The sequence below is a fragment of the Leuciscus leuciscus genome (assembly GCF_965113295.1).
Source record: "Leuciscus leuciscus genome assembly, chromosome: 17".
NCBI classification, from domain to species: Eukaryota; Metazoa; Chordata; class Actinopteri; order Cypriniformes; family Leuciscidae; genus Leuciscus; species Leuciscus leuciscus.
Genome location: NC_138741.1, coordinates 32,366,472 through 32,386,181, shown reverse-complemented (window position 1 = coordinate 32,386,181; position 19,710 = coordinate 32,366,472). Strand labels below are relative to the sequence as shown.

At 37.9% G+C, this 19,710-nt stretch overlaps 1 protein-coding gene and 1 long non-coding RNA gene across 4 annotated transcripts in view; one reads left to right on the top strand and one right to left on the bottom strand.

The window, feature by feature from the left end:
- Positions 1-19,710, bottom strand: part of ralgapa2 (Ral GTPase activating protein catalytic subunit alpha 2) — a 176,378-nt gene that overhangs the window by 88,024 nt on the left and 68,644 nt on the right. For all 3 annotated transcript variants that reach the window (XM_082143396.1, XM_082143395.1, XM_082143397.1), the window contains exons 9-17: positions 17,121-17,323; positions 13,668-13,898; positions 12,157-12,330; positions 11,927-12,061; positions 10,178-10,326; positions 9,986-10,097; positions 8,544-8,781; positions 7,058-7,231; positions 1,238-1,348 (exon numbers count right to left, since the gene is read on the bottom strand). In XM_082143396.1, coding sequence (XP_081999522.1) covers positions 1,238-1,348; positions 7,058-7,231; positions 8,544-8,781; positions 9,986-10,097; positions 10,178-10,326; positions 11,927-12,061; positions 12,157-12,330; positions 13,668-13,898; positions 17,121-17,323 — 1,527 coding nt within the window. The remainder of the gene's footprint in view (positions 1-1,237; positions 1,349-7,057; positions 7,232-8,543; positions 8,782-9,985; positions 10,098-10,177; positions 10,327-11,926; positions 12,062-12,156; positions 12,331-13,667; positions 13,899-17,120; positions 17,324-19,710) is intronic.
- LOC309479532 lies at positions 7,241-8,237 on the top strand. The gene is made up of 2 exons (XR_014199275.1): positions 7,241-7,923; positions 8,069-8,237. It is a non-coding gene; the product is annotated as an uncharacterized lncRNA (long non-coding RNA).

Below are 19,710 nucleotides of genomic sequence, written 5' to 3'. Positions count from 1 at the left end.
CAATTTGACGACTGTGTGATCAATCCAACGTCGTGTTTAGATTAATGTTATTTTTTTAATGGCATCTTTAGTACTAAGTACTAAGAATCAGAGTCCTGCACGGTAAATCCGCACCCGCCCCACAGCCGCAGTACTTAACAGAACACCCGACCTATTATCCGACAGCAACACTCATTTAATTCCGTACCCGACCCGGCCTGTTAGACATAAAGACCCGAATTGCACCCACATTAGTTCCTAGCAGAACTTTCCACTTCCATCCAGCGCTTTTACAGAATTGTGCTCTTAAGGCTTCAGGCGAAATCGAAGAACGAACTGTGATGTGATGTCATTTCAAACAAAATCAGGTCAAAACAAACTTTGTTTGCTCACATATTTCGAACTTTGTTTTACCCCTAAACGAAAGAACGATGGTAATAATTAACAGGAAAAAAAGATGAGAACGTGTATCTGTCGTGTAAACAATACAAAACTTTATTTTGAACAAATTTGAATAAATCACACCATAGGCTACACAGACGCTTAGATGTCACCATAAATTAATAGAACATATTGCCATATATGAGCCTTTACTGTCATATAATATTGGGGATATTTTAGCAGATTCCCGACCCGCACCGCAAATGACAAGGTAAATATTATTCCACGCGTTACATTAAATATAAGCGGTTCCCCCGTCAGGTGCCCGCCCGCGTGCAGGACTCAGCTAAGAGTGATGATACTGATGAGGCCCACCACAGTTTCATAGTGAACCAAATTTTTTAACTACTCATAATGACATAAAAGGCGTTAAAAACATAATATAGCCTCATTTATAGATCATCAAATCACAAAAGGCTGTGATTTAATGAAATAAGTAAATAGTCTATTGCGCTGTACGTTCCAAAGCGAAGCACGGCACTGTGTTCATGTGATGTACAGTATAAACCTGTTTTCACTGAAAATGCAGTTGTATACACAAATAAAAGAGGGTTTCACTTTTGAAAAGTGAAGAAATTAAGACAAATGTAATTTACTATAAGAAAAAATTATTATTATACTTCATATTATAAAATAATTTTTTCATTTGCAATTATTTTATAGTGCAGTTGTATTACAATAGTAATATATGTACTATAATAGTAGTATATCATTGCCTTAGAGATATGCAAAGCCAATGCAAAGGTGTTTTACTTTCTGTAAATCCCTTCAGATGTCAGTATATTAATGTGTGTAGTTTGTGTGATTGTGCTGGTACCTGGGAAGGTGTCGTTGATCTGCTGTGTGATGTCAGAGGTGCTGCTGCTGCGGGGCAGAGGACTGTCTGCATCCCCCATCTCACACTCGGACAGCTGACACTCCTCCACGTCTAGCGGACAAAACAGACACACTGTCAGCAATACTGCACCTCATACGATCACCATGCTGATTAGAGCTCGCAAGAAGACAATTATATACATTGTCCATTCTATTTATTTTCAGACTAATTGGGATAAAATGTAATAACTGAAGTTTGCTACAGGCAGTTCTGAGGGCACTGATGGAAAACATTGTTTTTTTCTTCGTATTTGCACATTGATGGAAATAAAGTAAAAGTGCATCATATTATGTGCAGATTTTTGTGTGCTCTGCAATGTTTTCAAACTCACTGGCTGTCTACACAGTTTGTACGCTTCTGCAAACACACTAAAGTTACTAGATGCTCAACACGCTTAAAGCTGCAGTCCGTAGTTTTTCCTCTTTGTCGCCATCTCTGTTCGAAATCTGCAATTGCAGTTATTCGCAGAATTATCAACTTTACGTGGGTTATGCCTCGGCACGGCACAGCACAGCGCGGATGAATCCAGTGTTTTTAGGAGAATGTGCGGCTGTCAGTCACTGCGCCGGTGTGGATACTGGCATTCGCAATCACAGATTCTACTTTTTGGAAGAATGACCAACATAAGAATTTTCACCGAAAAATGTCGTCTGAACAAGTAAGTAACATCCACTTTTGTTCTGACCAACTAAGGGAAAAAAAGCATTGCAGTAAATCGCGCTGATTAAATCTAACGCTCGCTTATCATATCACGTCAAACCGTGCAAATTATACTTTGTTCTCAAATTGTTAATGTTAACAACATCAGCATTGCGTGACTACATTTAATGCCCTTCCGATGTTTATCCTTGTTTTCGCATGATCCGGTTGCAGTCTCTTTTTTTCTGTAGCCTCTCCGAAGTCTGAAGTCTTTTGCATTTTACAACGGGTGAATCTCCAGTTGTCACTGGTGATTGTCGTTTGAACCTTTCTGGATCCGCCATCAAAATGATAAGATTAATTATATCAAGTGCTGCGAGAAAAGGCTATAAATCTCCACCTCCAACATCCTCACACTCATAGCCCACTAGCCGAGACTCTTCTTTATGTGGACAGATGTGACGTAATGACGCAAAGACATGCTCGAATTTCCCGTCGAAATCCACCAGTACCACTGGAATTAAAAACATTATTACAAGCTTACCGTTTTGAATCGAGCTAAGGCAAGCAGATAGTGTTGCACACTGGCTGGTTATGCATTTGCTGTACAATAATTTATTAACCCCAAAAAGTTACGGACTGCAGCTTTAAGGACACTTTAATTGAATCTGTGAATAAAGCATGAATGAAGTGAGCGAGTGTTTCCATCAGTGCTCTCAGCACGGTCTGGAAAGAAAATACAGTGTCCTTATAAAAACATGCACACAATGAATTATCTGTCTTTTTCCTGATAATGCTAAATCTTAAATGAAAGCGAACGACAGCAAGATGGAAAACGGGAAAAGAAAGCTCTGTGAGAGAGGAAAAAGGAAGTTACCTGAGAGTCTGTGAGAGCAGTGAGAGTTGTGAGAGATACCAGGTAAGAAAGAGCTGACAGTGTGGAGGAGCATGGGCACACTCTTAGTGGCCGGCAAAGCCTCGCAAAGATGCACACAGTTGCTGATAGACTGACTTCGCTTAGCTGCCCACAGAAGCAGGGAAAGAGCGCGCAGGGGAGAGAAAGAGACAGACAGACAGAGAGACAGGGAAACAAATCAATTGCATTCTACAGCTGTGGTAAAAGCCAGACAATTTATTAAAGTTGAAGTGTGTCATTTTTGTGCCAACAAAGAGACCACTGAACAACCAAACTCACACCAATAGAGCTTACGCATCAGAGAAACGAGCGCACAGCCTCTTTAGAATTTGTTTTTTAACTTCCGTTTTTGCGGTAGCTCTGTATATTTCCATGGCATCGCTGTCAAAGAGTAATTAGCTGGTGAAGTGGATTTACTTATTGTAAAGTTAATGAAAGTGATCATGAGCGTTGTAATGTTTGAAGCAGATGTCTTAATAGATGTCAGTAGACCGGGGAGATTTTAAAACGACCGGTTCATTCATAAATCCGCAAGATCTTACCTTTATGCTGTGGAAAAACAAACTAAAGACTGAAAACAAGAGTAGCGCTGGAAAAGGGAAGGGCTACATAAGGTTTTTAGATCGATGAAGGGTTGATGTAGTTTTGTTGCATTTTAGCACTTTTAATTCCATCGTCTTAAAGTCAATGTTTTTTTTATTTTTATTTTTTTATACATAGAATAAGGTTAAAAAAAAAATCTAGCTTTTCTCAAGTTTTAATCTACAAAATAAAATACATCAGTAATTACATCAGTAAATATATCAGTAATTTCTAAAAAATATAAAATTAACTAGCTAGTCATGACCCGAAACCAAAACCATATTGCTGCAAATCTGTTGCTCAACCACGTTGATTAATGATGTCACGCATGTGGTGGAGTAATATTTTATTCTAATTAATCCGTTTGAGATTGAATTGATGATTTAGATTTTTTTGCTATAAATTACAGATATGGCATCTGAGGACTAATTCAAATTTTCCAGATTCATTCATAGCCTTGTTCTTATGTACTAGATCACATACACACACATGCACACTCTTCAAAAACACCTCTTTAAATCTCTTGACAAACTCAAAGATGTAAATTAAATTTATATATAATTGAAATGAAAAAAACTTCAGTTTGTTCATTCTGCTCAAGATAAGGATTTACTAAGTCAATAAACAAAAGTAAATCATGCAAACAAGAAACTGCTTCTAACCACAGGTGGAGAGAACTTTTCGATGCTGTTTGCGATTGTTCATTGGTACTATGATTTCGGGAAACACTGACTCGATGAACTATGCTGATATTAACGATGGAAATTGCGACCATAGTTGAATGCTTTGGGGAAACGCACCCCTGGTAAACTCATACACTCGCTAGTCGCTTTCACAGCCTCATCGTGTTTATAATCGGACATTCAGGGAAAGAGTTGTTGAAGCTTAATGCTGGTGATGCTGAAGTCATGTGACCATGGTGTAGCTTGTTCACATCTTATGTCTAGAGTTTTAGTTCTAGCGATTGGATTTTGGCTTCAAAATGTATTAAAGCTGTGCTCATGCGTGAAGATCATCATGATGAACAAAACATGTTAAAAGATTAACAATTAAGTGCAAAAATACTGTTCATTCCCACCTCGTTCTCTTAGTTTTGATTAGAATGCATCACATCTGGTCGTGCGGTCGCATAATATTTCAACACAGCCGAAGCTCAAATTACATCAGAAAATTCTACATTTGCATATTTGTATTCATTTGCATACTATTCTCCATTGGAAATGAATGACTTCAGTCTGTTATTCATTGGGGATAGTGGAAAAGGTGGATAAGAATGTCAGTCTGATGCAAGACATTCAACAGTCTACAACTATACAAACTGTCCATTAAAGACAACAGCTGAACAACTTTTACCTCAGTGGAAAATAGAACAAAAGCACAATGAATTTTCTTCATGAGCGACCAGTAAGTCTTATTGGTTAAAGTAATACTACACCTTTCCTCTCCTAGAGCCTCAGGAACTAATGTATCAGTCCCGTCTATGAACTATGCAGAGCCAATGGGTTCTTATAAGCCAAAGTATGAGAATCAGTAACAGTGAACGCCAATAAAAACACACAGACTAAAATATAGATTCTGTTCCACGACCTCATGAAAGCATCACATCAAAGCACAACCTGAATGAAAGCTGTAAGCGTTCTGTTCAGTAAAGAGCATTTTCACCAACCCGTATTGGTATTTTTAAGCTGAAGTCTAACAGAGGACACACTTTGAGGATTTCTAACCGTGCTCTCGTTCGGCTTGTGCCGTCCTTTGATACTCAATCCCCGAGCAGGAAATATGAAGCACATTATTTCAAGTTTTCTCTGCCAGCTCAGATAAGACAAAATATTAGCATTGTGTTTGTTGGCCACTCCATGTCACGTCTGGAGAAGAGCCGAGAAAGCGGAGGGCTCTATTATTCCTTCTACAGTGCGCTTTAATTACTGCCTTTTCTTTCTAGATTACATCGCTTTCGCTGAGTTACCTATTTATGCATATTAATGAGCATTAATTACGCTCTTAATGAAACTATCAAAAACAGGCAGGCAGTCTGATGAGGCGGCTCTCCTAACGAGCAGGAGAGGACGCTGGGCCGTTTGAAGAACAATGTAGGAGAAATCCAATTAGGCAAAAGAAAAGGAGGGAATTTAAAGCCATGCCGTTTCATGTGCGCGCACACACACACACACACACACACACACACACACACACACACAATCAAGGATGTTTCTGGGGGCGGTGTGTGTGAGAGGCATCCTTCAGTCTCAAACACATCTGCTCCAAACTCAACAAGCTCTCCACTATAAAGAGATACAATCATCTCCAAACCAGTAGACAGTCAATGGAAAGTGTTTCTGCGCATGTCCATGCAAGGAGACAAAGAAACAGAAAATTCATGCTCGAGAGAGAGTTGAACTCTAATCAGGGGTTGAAGTGACTAGTTGATGTGTGTGTGTGTAAGTCAACTAGACTTGGATCACATGTGTTCAGCTGAACTTGTTGTATAGATGGTAACAGCAAGAGGAATATTCCTCTGTCCCAGTGAAGCTCCTCGCCCAATGTCATCTTTAGGGACATAGGATTTACGCAATGCTGAAAATGCGGACAGAATCGCAGAATCCAGTCATTCAAATGTAATTTACAGTATAACGCAGAATGTCACGCAATTTGGTAAAATTTGTATAAATGTATTAATAGCACAGCTGTACACTTAATCAAATTGTGATGTGTCTGTGAATATTAAACTGCAAAAACACTATTTGTTTAAATATGAAGTCTGCATATTCTTGGAGATTTTGTGTGAATGAGCGGCACAGGTTTGTTATCTACAAATAATCAAGCTTGGACAAATTGTGACGGAATTAAATATATTACTATTGTCCAGTAGAATGTACTGGAAGTACAAAGTAATAATAATATAATTTTTAGCAAAACTTCTTATTTTTTAAAGAATATCAAAATGTTTTTCCATGTTTTAATTTTAACAGTAAACCTCTGTTGTGCTGTCTGTTTGCCAAAATATAAATATTTGTAATAATCATTTAATTGCATTTTAAAGGGTTAATTTTTTTTTTTTTTTTTTTTGAAAATTTAATTTCATGTTTTATACCTTCATTTAATTACCAGAGTTTTTGATAATAAGTTTGTATTGAATCACAAATCCAGAAAAAAATTAAAGCCAACACAAAATTTCGTAGTGCCCTATTATTATTATTATTATTATTATTTAATTTTTTTAATTAATAAACTATTATAATGTTGATTTGACATGCTTTTTGATCATTAGAAATTTTATTAAACCATTACAACAGAATCTATAAGAATTAAAACAGATTTTTGGACATAAAACATAAACAGATTTCATAAGGCCCTAAAAATGTTTAAGAAAATGCTGTTAAATTGTATTTTCATGATCCATTAGACATGCTTTTTGATTCTAAAGTTTTTTTTTAACCATTAAAATGGAATAAAGAAATATAGAAAAAAAAAAAAAATTCTTTTTTTTTTTACAAAAACAGAATTTGGGATTAAATAAATAAATAAAACTGATTTCATAGAGCCCTACATGGAATGATGTTATCAAAACACCAAGCAGACACCTGAAACGGTCTGAGCTCATGAGTCCTGAAGCTGGTTCTGACCTGAAGCTTTCTGCCTGACGTTGTTACGAGCTTTCTCCACGGCAGGAGCTCCAGTGGTGGTGGCGCTGCGAAACCTCATGGGCTCCTGAGTGCCGCTCTGCTCTTCAGAGTTCCTCCAGCTCAAAGAGAAGGTCCGCGCGCTATCTGCAGACTTCTGTGAGTCCTGCATCACTCCTGAAACACACACACACACACGTTGGGTTTTCATGTTTTATAGGGACATTCCATAAACAATAATTTGTTTACTGTATAAACTCTATATTATATCCCCTAAACATGAAAAAATTTCCACAAGGACAAGGATTTTGGATATTGCCATCTTTGTGGGGACATTTTGTCCTCATAACGTAGGGTTTACCTAAACACACACACACACTGATTCCACTATATTTGTTTAATCACAAAGTTACCTTAAAATGGTGTTCACAATCCACTTTTTCTGACATATTTCGGAGTAAAAGACATTCCATTTAAAATGAAGGAGTTGAAAATTAAGAGTTAATTGACCAAAAGGAAAGCCTGTGCCATTTTAGAGGAAATACATTAATATCAATATATTTAAAACAATAAATAGTGTCAAAAATAGTCAAAACCAGTGATGTGCACAAGTGAGGTCTGTTTCACACTAGACATAAGTAGAGCATAAGAAACAAATATTTTTCAGTAATAGCTCAAAGCATTTACACTGCATGCTGATGCGCTGCGGCATCGCGCTGTTTTCATGTCTATTCTTGCTGCATGACAGTGCATTAATTATGGTCAAAATAACTATGGATTAACTTAGAAAAAGAAGTGATTTCACCATGAAAGTGTGTAAGTGAAGTCTGATGTGTCTCATACAGCTGCTGTATGACCTTCAGCATTGTGTTAAAGAACAAAAATCAAAACAAAAACAATATTGTACCAGGAGTTGTAAAAACCACAAAAGCACGTTTAAACTAAATTATATCTTAAGTTGAAGACAAATGCAATCATAAAAACTACATGACACCGCATGTCATACGCTACAAGTTTGGAATAATTAAAATGTTTAAATGTTAAACTATTTAAAATAACTGTTTTCTATGTGAATATATTTTACAATGTAATTTATTCCTGTGATCAAATCTGAATTTTCAGCATCATTACTCCAGTCTTCAGTGTCACATGATCCTTCAGAAATTATTTGAATATGATGATCTGATGATCAACAAACATTTCTTATGATTGATCATAGTTGTTCTGCTTAATATTTTTGTCAATCGTGATCAACTTTCTATAGTCAGCCTCAAGCTAAGATGCAGTTTTGCTTATTTTGAATAAGAATATAAAAATATGATATCCATTTTATTATGCACTGCCCTAATTAATGCATTATTAATGCATTTTGTTAGTTTAATATTTGTGAATAAAACATGAGTACAAAACTCAGCCCGCCCAAATACACTCCATGTAGTACACACACACACACACACACACACACACACACACACACACACACACACACCTCTGCCACGCTGCTTCTTCTTCTTCTGCTCTGAGAGTTTGTCCAGCGGCAGGTTGTGGAGGTCGAGACCGTAGACGTAACGGGCCAGTACTGCAGTGAGAGAGTCCATGATGCTGGCCCACTCGAACACCAGCTCCTCCCAGTGGCTGAGAGACGACAGCACAACCAGCAGTTCGTCCCACAGCTCACGGGATATAAACACCGTCAGGTTGGCCCGTACCCACGCCACGAAGATCGTCTGCAAATGACAGCAGCACACAAATCAAACATCAGAAGATATCATGGATATCAAGCCATTTCAACTATATCATCACAATCACAATCTTACACGTATGATGAAGGGTAAATCAGTCTTGCGCTTTACAAAGATTTTACAGTTCTATGTACAGATTTGGTAAACCCTATAGGAAGACATCTTTAAGGAATTTTAGAATGAAAGAACATTAGCTTGATGTTGAAATTCATTGTTCAAATCGATTCTGGCAAGATATTACAACACAGGATCATTTGATCATAAACATCAAAAGTACTTGCTAAAAGTGAATGTAACTGTGTGTAAGTTTGGGCTTAGTTTTCTATTTTCTGTTCAGATTATCTAATGGTTTTGATAGCATTCTCTTATGCTCACCAAGACTGCAATTCTTTTCTTTTTTTTACTGTCCTATTTTAATATATTTTAAAATAAAAATAGCCTATTTATGATCAAAGCATCATTACTCCAGTCTTCAGAGTCACATGATCCTTCAGAGATCATTCTAATATGATGATCTGCTGCTCAACAAACATTTCTTATCATTATCAATGTTGAAAACAGTTATTTTTGTAAATATTTTTTATAAATGAAATGAAATTATATTGGTACATTCTTTTCAGGACTCTTTGATGAACGGAATGCCAGTGTTTAATTGTTACCATAATGCTGTTTAATGAGAAGACAAAGTACGACACAAACACAAATACAAAAATCATACAAATATCAGTCATAAACCTACCCTTAAAATGAGCAATGTTGAGCTGATTCTGACTAACTTAAAAGCCTCTGATTGGTCATTGCGTTCACGCGCTCAGCAGATATGTCTGTGATTGGCTACAATGATCAACACGTTGTAAATAGAAACCTTAGAAGCTCTTCACAGAGCACTTACACAGATACTAACGGCGGGCACTGAATATACCTGGTACTCTGTACTAGCGGTACCGAAGAAATGCTGGTATCAACACATATTTCAAATTTCAGAACCGATTTGATACCAAAGTACCGGTACTTTAGACAAAAGTCTGCCGTATTATGCAAAATTTTTGCTGACAAAAAACCTTGAATTTCTCTGTCCAGGTAAAACGAAGAACCAGTAAACATTGATCATTTACATATACTACCGACACTGTAACAATATAAAACGGGTTAAACACCAGCTGAAGTTCTTCTTTAACCTCAAACTCACTTTGAAGAGGATGCTGGCCAGGCTGTGAGCGAACGTGTCTTTTCTTTGGTTCTCCTGTGGTCTCTTCATCACTGCCTCAGTGATCCTCAGCAACACCTGCAGCAACTGCTCCCTAAAACACAGCCTCAGTCACAATATGCTGAATGTTTCTGGATTCATAGTAAAGCAGAGCTGCGCTCCACACAGACTGACCAGGTCTGGCGGTTCATGTTCTGCTCCATGATGATGTGCCGGTAGACGCTGAGCACAGCTCGGCACGCCTCCAACTGGTTCTCCAGCAGTTTGGGCACATCCTGACATGGCTCCAACAGGAACACGTTGGCAGAGTTTGTCAGGAACACCTAAGAACACAACAAACAATTCACTCTATCAAACAACACTACGGGTCAGAAGTTTGGAATAATTCAGATTCTTTGTTTTTGAAAAGAAATCTCCTGCTCACCAAGGCTGCATTTATTTGATTAAAATGCAGCAAAACAGTAATATTTTGAAATATTATTACAATTTTAAATAATTGTTTTCTATTTCAAAATATTGTCAAATGTAATTTATTCCTGTGAGTTTTCAGCATCATTACTCCAGTCTTCAGTGTCACATGATCCTTCAGAAATAATTCTAATATGCTGATTTGGTGATCAGTTATAATAAATTATTATTTGTTCTCAAATATCAATCAATAATTTTTGCGGAAACAGGATTTTTTTGGGGATTCTATAATGAATAAAAACAAATATTTACTGTAAATATAATTTATTAGCATATTATAGCCTAGCATTTATGATGAATAGAAGTCATTTGTAACATTATAAATGTATTTACTTCCACCCTTGATCAAATTAATGTGCCCTTGCTGAATAAAAGTATAATTTTTTTTCTAAATCTTACTCACCCCAAACTTTTGAATGGTAGTGTATCACAGCTTCTACAAAAATATGAAGCAGCACAACTGTTTTCAACTGATAATAATAATAAATTATTATTTATTAATCCTTAATAAAGTCCTCAGTCCTTCGGATGAGACGTAAAACCGAGGTCCTGACTCTCTGTGGTCATTAAAAATCCCATGGCACTTCTCGTAAAGAGTAGGGGTGTAACCCCGGTGTCCTGGCCACATTCCACCCATTAGCCCTTACCAATCATGGCCTCCTAATAATCCCCTTCCATTGAATTGGCTCCATCACTCTCTCTCCTCTCTCCACCTATAGCTGGTGTGTGGTGAGCGCACTGGCGCCGTTGTACTGTGGCTGCCATCGCATCATCCAAGTGGATGCTGCACACTGGTGGTGGATGAGGAGAGATCCCCTGATATGATTGTAAAGCGCTTTGGGTGTACAGTAGTACATATGAAAGCGCTATATAAATGCCTCATTCATTCATTCATAAATGTTTCTTGATCATCAAATCATCATATTATAATGATTTCTGAAGGATCATGTGACACTGAAGACTGGAGTAATGATGCTGAAAATTCAGCTTTGATCACAGGAATAAATTATATTTCAAAATATTTTCAAGTAGAAAAAATGTAATATTTCACAGTATTCCTGTTTTTACTGTATTTTTGATCAAATAAATGCAGCCTTGGTGAGCATAAGAGACTTCTTTTAAAACAAAGCATTTTCTGCTCTTTTGACCAGTAGTGTACATTCTGTATCTGAAGACAACATGAAACAGCATTTTCAACACCTTTAACATCTGCCTGAAGCAGTGTGAGCAGAGTTAGAGCTGAGAGTGTGTGTGAGCAGTGTGAGAGCTGAGAGTGTGTGTGAGCAGTGTGAGAGCTGAGAGTGTGTGTGAGCAGTGTGAGAGCTGAGAGTGTGTGTGAGCAGAGTGAGAGCTGAGAGTGTGTGTGAGCAGTGTGAGAGCTGAGAGTGTGTGTGAGCAGTGTGAGAGCTGAGAGTGTGTGTGAGCAGTGTGAGAGCTGAGAGTGTGTGTGAGCACCTGCAGAGTGGACTGGACACCAGCCTTCACGTCCTGGTTCTGTTCTTCAGTCAGACAGCCTCTGCTGATGGCGCTGCTGAAGGAGTATGTGCGCCCCCAGCTGGATGAGCGTTTGTGCCCATGAGTCTCCAAGACCTGAAGGTGCGATACAGGACAGGTAAGAGGGACCAACTTTATCCATCAGCATGCCATGAACCATATTTTGAGTGTGTGTGTGTGTGTAACCGTGCCTCCACATGCACATTGTCCGTCTCTGAGACCATCTGCTCTTCTTCTACATCTTCCTCCTGGCTTGTCGTCTCAGGCTCAGCCATAAATGTGGGTTTATCCTGAAGAATCCACTTCCTGTAGACTTTGATCACCTTGCGAGTGGCTGAGGCTTCACAGGACGGCAGCAGGAAAGCCTATGCAGTGACACACACACACACACAATGATGCACACTCACACAATTGTCACAGGCTTTGTGGGGCTTTCAAACTTTTTGATACCAAGGATTCCACGACAAGTTGTAAAATATTAAACAACATTTATACATGTTTCCAAAATGAAATAATGGGCTTTTATTATTTTTTTTTTTATTAATTTACTTAAATAGCAACAGAAAATCAAATATAACAGAAAATAAGAAAAAAATATATAATTCTTGAAGTTATTAAATTTTTTCACACATTTTTTCACAAAACTTCCAGCAGACTTTTTTATATATAAACACATTTCTCATTGTTAAAAACAAAAGCTCTCAATTAATCTCATGACCAAACTAGAAAGGAGAATGAAAAGGTAAAGTCAGAAAAGCTGACAGTGAAAACCCCTGGTCTGTAACACACATGTGCTTTCTGGTTAAAATTCTTAACAACTGTAAATTGCATGTGACTCTAGTAGAATAGTGATTCTTTATTGTGATTCACACGAAAATGTCCTAAACAAATAAAACGACTAATCTGCTGAAACAAGTATTTAAACATGATGACCAGATTCTGGCCACAAGGTGGCAGCAAAAGACAGAGCATCTGAACAACCTACATAACATTTTGTGATACAAATAAACAATTAATGATTTTATACAGTACCTTGAAAATATGGACACTTCTTTTTAAGTTGTTAAGCTAAGAAACATAGGTAACACTATTTTACAGTGTTACATGTTATATGTACACATGTTACATGTGGTTACTGTAGTAATAACAGTAAATTATGCATAATTACATACAACTAACCCTAAACCAAACCCCCCCATAGTAAGTACATGTACTTGCATGTATAATTGCACTGTAACAAAGACGCCTTAAAATAAAGTTTTTCACAATTGCATCAAATTTAATTGATAAAATGAAGACAAAGTGACTTAGTGATTAGTTCTATTGGAACAGTTTCATAGCTAATTTGATGAACTACACCTGTGGACTCTGAGATGTATTTTAAAGTTACGTTTTATTGTATAAAGTTGTATTTTAAAGTTTACGTATTTTAAAGTTATGTTTTTCATCAAAAAATGTCAAATATAATTGTATTAAATTTGCACTTTTAATAAAATTTAAATATTAACATTTAAATCTAATATGATGTGAATATGATATGCTTTGTGATACAACATGATACACATGTGCAGCAGTGGACGATATCCAGCCATAGACAAGTGTCTAAATACTTTTTTGGGGTCACTGCATCTCTAACCAAGTGGAGAGTTTGTCTAAAAACGTGCCAATATAACGTTGCAGATCTGATCACACTGTCTCTGACCTGATGGAAGACCTCGTTGACGAAATTGACATTGTCCCGTGTGGAGAGCAGGATGGACTGCACCATGTCGTAGACGCCTCGATGCTCCTCCTCGATGCTACACACACTGGAGTTGCTGCCTCTGCGGTCAGACAGTGTGCTGCTGTTTGAGTGATTCTTCTCCTGCTCCACAGGACCGTTGGACTCAGAGTCTGCGCTCTTCTCCTGACTGATGCCGCCCGCAGTCACAGTCTGAACACCAACACACACACAACAGAGATCTGGCTCACATTCAACTATTTCCACAGACTATAGTATTAAGACTTACGAAAGAGTTAATAAGAGATCCCCCATAATCAGTATAAAACATGTGGATAAGTGTGTAAACTCATTTGGGAAAACAAAATTAAATGTAAATAAATAAATAAAATAAAAGATTTCATTTGTCACCATTTACTAGGAATTGGCCAACATTTCACCCTCTTGGTTATGGTCACAAGTTTGTGCAAAGGTTATGAGTAGGGAATTCTAGAATCAGATACTTGGATAGTTCATCCAAAAATAAAATTTCTGGCATCATTTACTCACAAGTTGTTCCAACCCTGTATGAGTTTCTTTCTTCTGTTGAACACAAAATAATATTTTTTGAAGAATATGGGTAACCAAACAGTTAATGGACCCCATTGACTTCCATAGTATTGAAGAGAAGGAAATACTATGGAAGTCAAAGTGGTCGTAAAGTTTCCTTCCAAAGGAACAACTTCTTATTGGCTCACACACTTCCAGAGGGTGTGACATCTTCACACTTTAACGATTCACTGGTCACAAGATCACGGGGATTCTGGGAAATTCTGATGTGAAGATGATGCTCTGCTAGAGGTCTTCTAAGGAGCCCTACGTTTGTGCCAGGCTGCGGCCTTGTCTTTCCATTCACTCAAACAGGTTCTCTCTCTTCAAGAAAACATCAGCAAAGATCAACTGGAGCCTCAACAAATTGCATCAGGACAGTTTAATGCATATGGGCGAGACATGCAAGTATCAAACTTACATTACATTAAGTATCCCAACCCATTTTAAAGAAGGGTGTGTTGATCTGCTGAAACAATGCTATAACTTATTGCTTTCCTGTATTCTGCTTCAGCTCTCTTTCCATTGCTTAACTGTGTGTGTGTGTGTGTGTGTGTGTCTCTGTGTCTGTGTGTGTGTGTGTGTGTGTGTGTGTGTGTGTGTGTGTGTGTGTGTGTGTGTGTGTGTGTGTGTGTGTGTGTGTGTGTGTGTGTGTCTCTGTGTCTTTGTCTTTGTCTGTGTCTGTGTGTGTGTGTGTGTGTGTGTGTACTTGTTAGGGGTGGCACGGTACATGAAAAAACATCCGAACCGTTCGGTTCGCTTGTCTCGGTTCGGTGCGTGTGTGCGTCGCGCGGTTCGCACGGTTCGACGCATGCGCAATGTAGCCTTGTGCCCGTGCTACTGCTAATACAATGCTAAATCATAAATCAGACAAATGTAGAATAACATTACAATGTCCAGCAATCGATTTAAATAGTACACTGGGTTTACTTAGACATTTAATGAGATCAACTCCACTAGGCTATATGTTGTTTTTTTCACGTGAATAAATAGGCTACATAGATCGACTGTTCCACGTACCGGTATGTACTTTAATGGTCCAGTGGCAGAACTTGCCAAGCGTGTCAAAGGTTCTGAGTTCTAATCTGCACTCGTATATATTTTTCTTTTTCATCAAAACCGATTATGTTTATCAGCGGTTGTATATCAAGCAGGGACAGATTTGTATGAATTTTGTTTTGTGATTTCATCGGAACGAATAGAGTAGCCTAGAGTCTCCTCAACGGACTGAAGCGCGCGTCTGAGTGAAGAATGTGCGGCCGCTACGGTGTGTGCGCGAGCCACGAGAACACTGTATCAGCGCCACTGATCGCAACGGCAACGAGCACTTTGATCACTTGATTAAAAAAAACACATTTCAGCGCTAGAGTGCTTCTTATTTAACAAACGAACGAAACGAATACTTTGCTAGTTAACTGGAAATGTTTTATTTATTTGTATTGGTACATCCGTGCTGGGACATAATATCAACCCTGGCAAAAAGTGGTGACAAATAACTGTCCGACACAGCCCACGGGAAATGAGAAGCTGCGTTTTGCAAACACACCCCATTTATGAAATAAATTAATTAATAATTAGATAATTCAGCTATATATCATATGCTGAAGTAAATTTTTGGAGTGTTAAAGATTAAAAGAAAAAACAACAACAAGAACCGTACAGAACCGAAAACCGTGACCCTAAAACCGTGATACGAACCGAACCGTGGGTTTTGTGAACCGTGCCACCCCTAGTACTTGTACAACTATCTTTGTGAGGACCAGTTTGAGTTTTAGACCATTGGAGTGAGGACAAAGAGAGTAAAGTGGGGACATTTTGTCCGGTCCTCACTTTCTGAGAGCCCTTTAAAGGCCTGTTTGAGGGTCAAGACTTGGTTTTAGGGATACGGTTATAATTAGGTTAAGGGTCGGTTTAGGGTCAGGGTTCGGGTTAGGCACTTAGTTGTGATGGGTAAAGTTAGGGTAAGTGGCTAGAGACTGCATTGTCAATGAATGTCCTCATAAAGAAAGATGTACAAGAATGTGTGTGTGTGTGTGTGTGTGTGTGTGTGTGTGTGTGTGTGTGTGTGTGTGTGTGTGTGTGTGTGTGTGTGTGTGTGTGTGTGTGTGTGTGTTAGATTAGACTAAGTGTTCAGTCTTGTTAATAAAATCATGTCCGTGTGACATGTAAAGTTGTTTGTGGTTCATGCTCATATCCTGGAGTCCCTAATCATGCAGATACTGGCTACATGCCCCGAGTAGTTCTGTACGGTAAGAAAGTTATTTCCCTTGCCTCGGAAATGAACATTTCTCAGAATTAATAAATACTGAGCATTCACTTAGTTGATTGTGGTATTAATTCTGCTACATCAAGTTAATTATATCAACTGATACAAATATTTATAATTATTTATAATGAGTTTTAATTAATTGTCCATATTTCCCTTAAGCTAATTTGCTACAGCTGATTTGGAATCACTAACATTCAAATGAATGTGTAACACAACATGTCATATAATACATTTTGCCAATTGTTTTGTATTCTTAAGCATTCTCAAGTTTGTTATCAGTCAAAACATATACAATATTAATGGCATTTGTTTTGGGTGATTTTTTGTCATTTTTGGAGCTTGACAGCAAGTGGTATGGATAAGAACAGCTTAAAAAGTCTGCTTTTGTGTTTTTAAAACGGAGGGGTGAGTAAATGATGACAGAATTTTGGCTGAATTATGCCTATAATGAAGGTGTCATTTGAGTGAGAATGCTGCCTCGGAAGATATCTGTCCACGTTAGCTAGTAGACATTAGACAGTGAGGCAGCTTAAATGAGAGAAATCCATATGATTTTTCATTATCAAGCTTCCTCCCACCTGGATTATTTTAGGAAGGACCTCTCCTCCATTCTTAGAGCTGCTCGTGGCCGAGTTCACATACTTCTTCTCCAGGAAGAAGTTAACAAGCCACGTGATGAAGGCCACGCGGGGAGCCAGATACTGATCCCTAGTGCAGTATGTACTCTCGCTGTTGCGTGTCACTTGGATGTAGAGGGGCTTGGGTCTGTGAATGGGAAGATCTGAGAAACAGAGAGGGAATATTATAACTAAAAATAAGGAATAACAACAGTGTTTCCAGTTAATTGCCTAGACAGTTTTATTATGAACTAAAAATATATTTACACTTCTCATAATAAGTATTTCACCACTGCTTTGACACAGCATCTATCAATCCAACTAAAATAGAAATTGTGACATGGCTTAATGCACTTAAGGTTGTCGTTTAATCAACTGAGTATATAATCTCAGAGCGGCTCAGTTCACAGTGAATGCCACAAACTCCATCTCTGCGTGTGCTGAGAGTTTAACACGCACGTCAGAGGGCCAGTTATGTTTTGAATTCACATCGGTATCATTTCCAACATTGTTGAGGACGGATTGGGATTGCAGCATTTCACTAGACTTTTAGTAATGAGAAGTCTGTTCTGTTGAAAAGAAACAAAGATCTCCCTGCAATTTTCAATCAAAGTTAAAGCTCAAGAGTACAGAGTAATATGCTTTTACTACTGAAAATTAATGAATATACTCATGGAATATTCAATATATACATTTAAATGATCAATTATATAAATTATTGCTATGCTTGGCTTTCTAATAACACTAGTGTTGATGTCATGTGGACTGAGACACTACCACAACTAAAAAGAGGTTTGAGTCCACTTTAAAGTCCAGCATCAAGTCAATGCAAAGACATGTTTTTATTCCGTTCAATTTGGCCACTGTAAAGGTTTGAGCTCTTTATTTGCTCTCAAAGTGCATCAGACTGATGCATTAAAATTTAAACTGCAGAAAATTGTATTATGGTCTAACAAAATCCTGTGGGAAACGCTGAACAATATATGACAAACACGGGAACAAACCATTGACAGCCAACAAAACCACAGAATAATTCATCACTTATAGTGCATTATGTATTATCTTTGATTATTTTGCTGGCCAATATGACACAGCAGCCTTGGACTTTACATTAACACCCATCTGTGTGGATGCAGCATCACACAATACAAGTGTTTCCAGCTACAGATGGCACGAAAAAAAAAAAGGCCTATTCACGTGTGTGTTTGTAGAGTCCATCAATCTAAAACCTCCCATCCTGATGAAACACCCCTCATACTGGCATTCCTACTTTTCGCATCTTGTTCAAGTTCCTGTTCATTTTCTTGTCAGTGTTACAACTTTCAGAGCCGGAGCTTAACCAGAGCATATATCTGGAAGTCTGGTATCCGCTTTTATAGAAATGTTTCTTTAAAAGCATACTTTTTTAAAGTTAGACAGTACAGAAATGACTAGGGGTGTGACGAGACGAGACACGAGATTTGAGTCCACGAGAACGAGACGAGACGAGATTTTTACACAGTATTTTTAAGAAATCCTCAATGATGAAATAAATGACTAGAAAAATAGTCTGCGGGTGCTTTTGAAACTAATCATCTTGTACTGAATGTCATTTCAGTTCTACTTTCTGGTTATGAATTATCAACAATACTCAAACACTGTTAAAGGTTTTGCCACAACCTCAGCTGATTCGCTTCTCTCCTGTATGATTTCATGAATCTCTTCAGACCTTAGAACTGTACGTGATTCATGAGCTTCTACAACTTTTGACCTCCTAATTGAACTCCTTTCCTCAAATTGATCATAGGAATAAAAACAGTATAACTAAAACAGTTTTCTCTTAGTCTTAAGTGCAAACAATAATCAAATAACTCTCTCAGTATTCAAAGAGCAAATAGAGACCAACTTTTTCTTCAAGCATGACACAGAGCTAAGAGATGGTTACAACTACACAGCCCAGCCTAAGATAGCTTTCATATAGGGAGATATTGCATGCATCAGGGAGCTGCTTTCAAAATGCGAGATATTGAAATCGCGCACATTCTACAAGATCAGACATTTGTCAGACGCGTAGGCTCTCTGTCCTCCGCCATGGTCTTGTCAGTCATCTCATCACGTGATCAGTGAACTCTGATTCCTGCTGCACTACGTACGACTCTGCAGCTCGTGTTGGATGAGCTGGATGGAATTGAAGCAACTGTTATCCAACTGAATTAAATGGTTTTATTTCTATATAAAACAAAACGAAAGTGGAGGCGTAATGTAAATGTAGAGATGGCATATTCTATCCTAACTTCACCCTCACACTCCGTGATGACAATATCACGAGACAGCTTTTCACCTCGACGAGAAATCTCGTCACATTTTAATCTCGCGAGATCTCGTGGCACGAGATCATGTCACACCCCTAGAAATGACTCATATACTGATAAATTGAACTCGTTTATTTTTTACAGGGGCAATATGTAAGAATTATCATGTATTAATAGCTTTTTGTATTGCTAACATGTGAACAGCTTGAAACGAAACTTAAAAAGCAAGACCTTCCCAACTTCCTAGGTTGTCTTTAAAA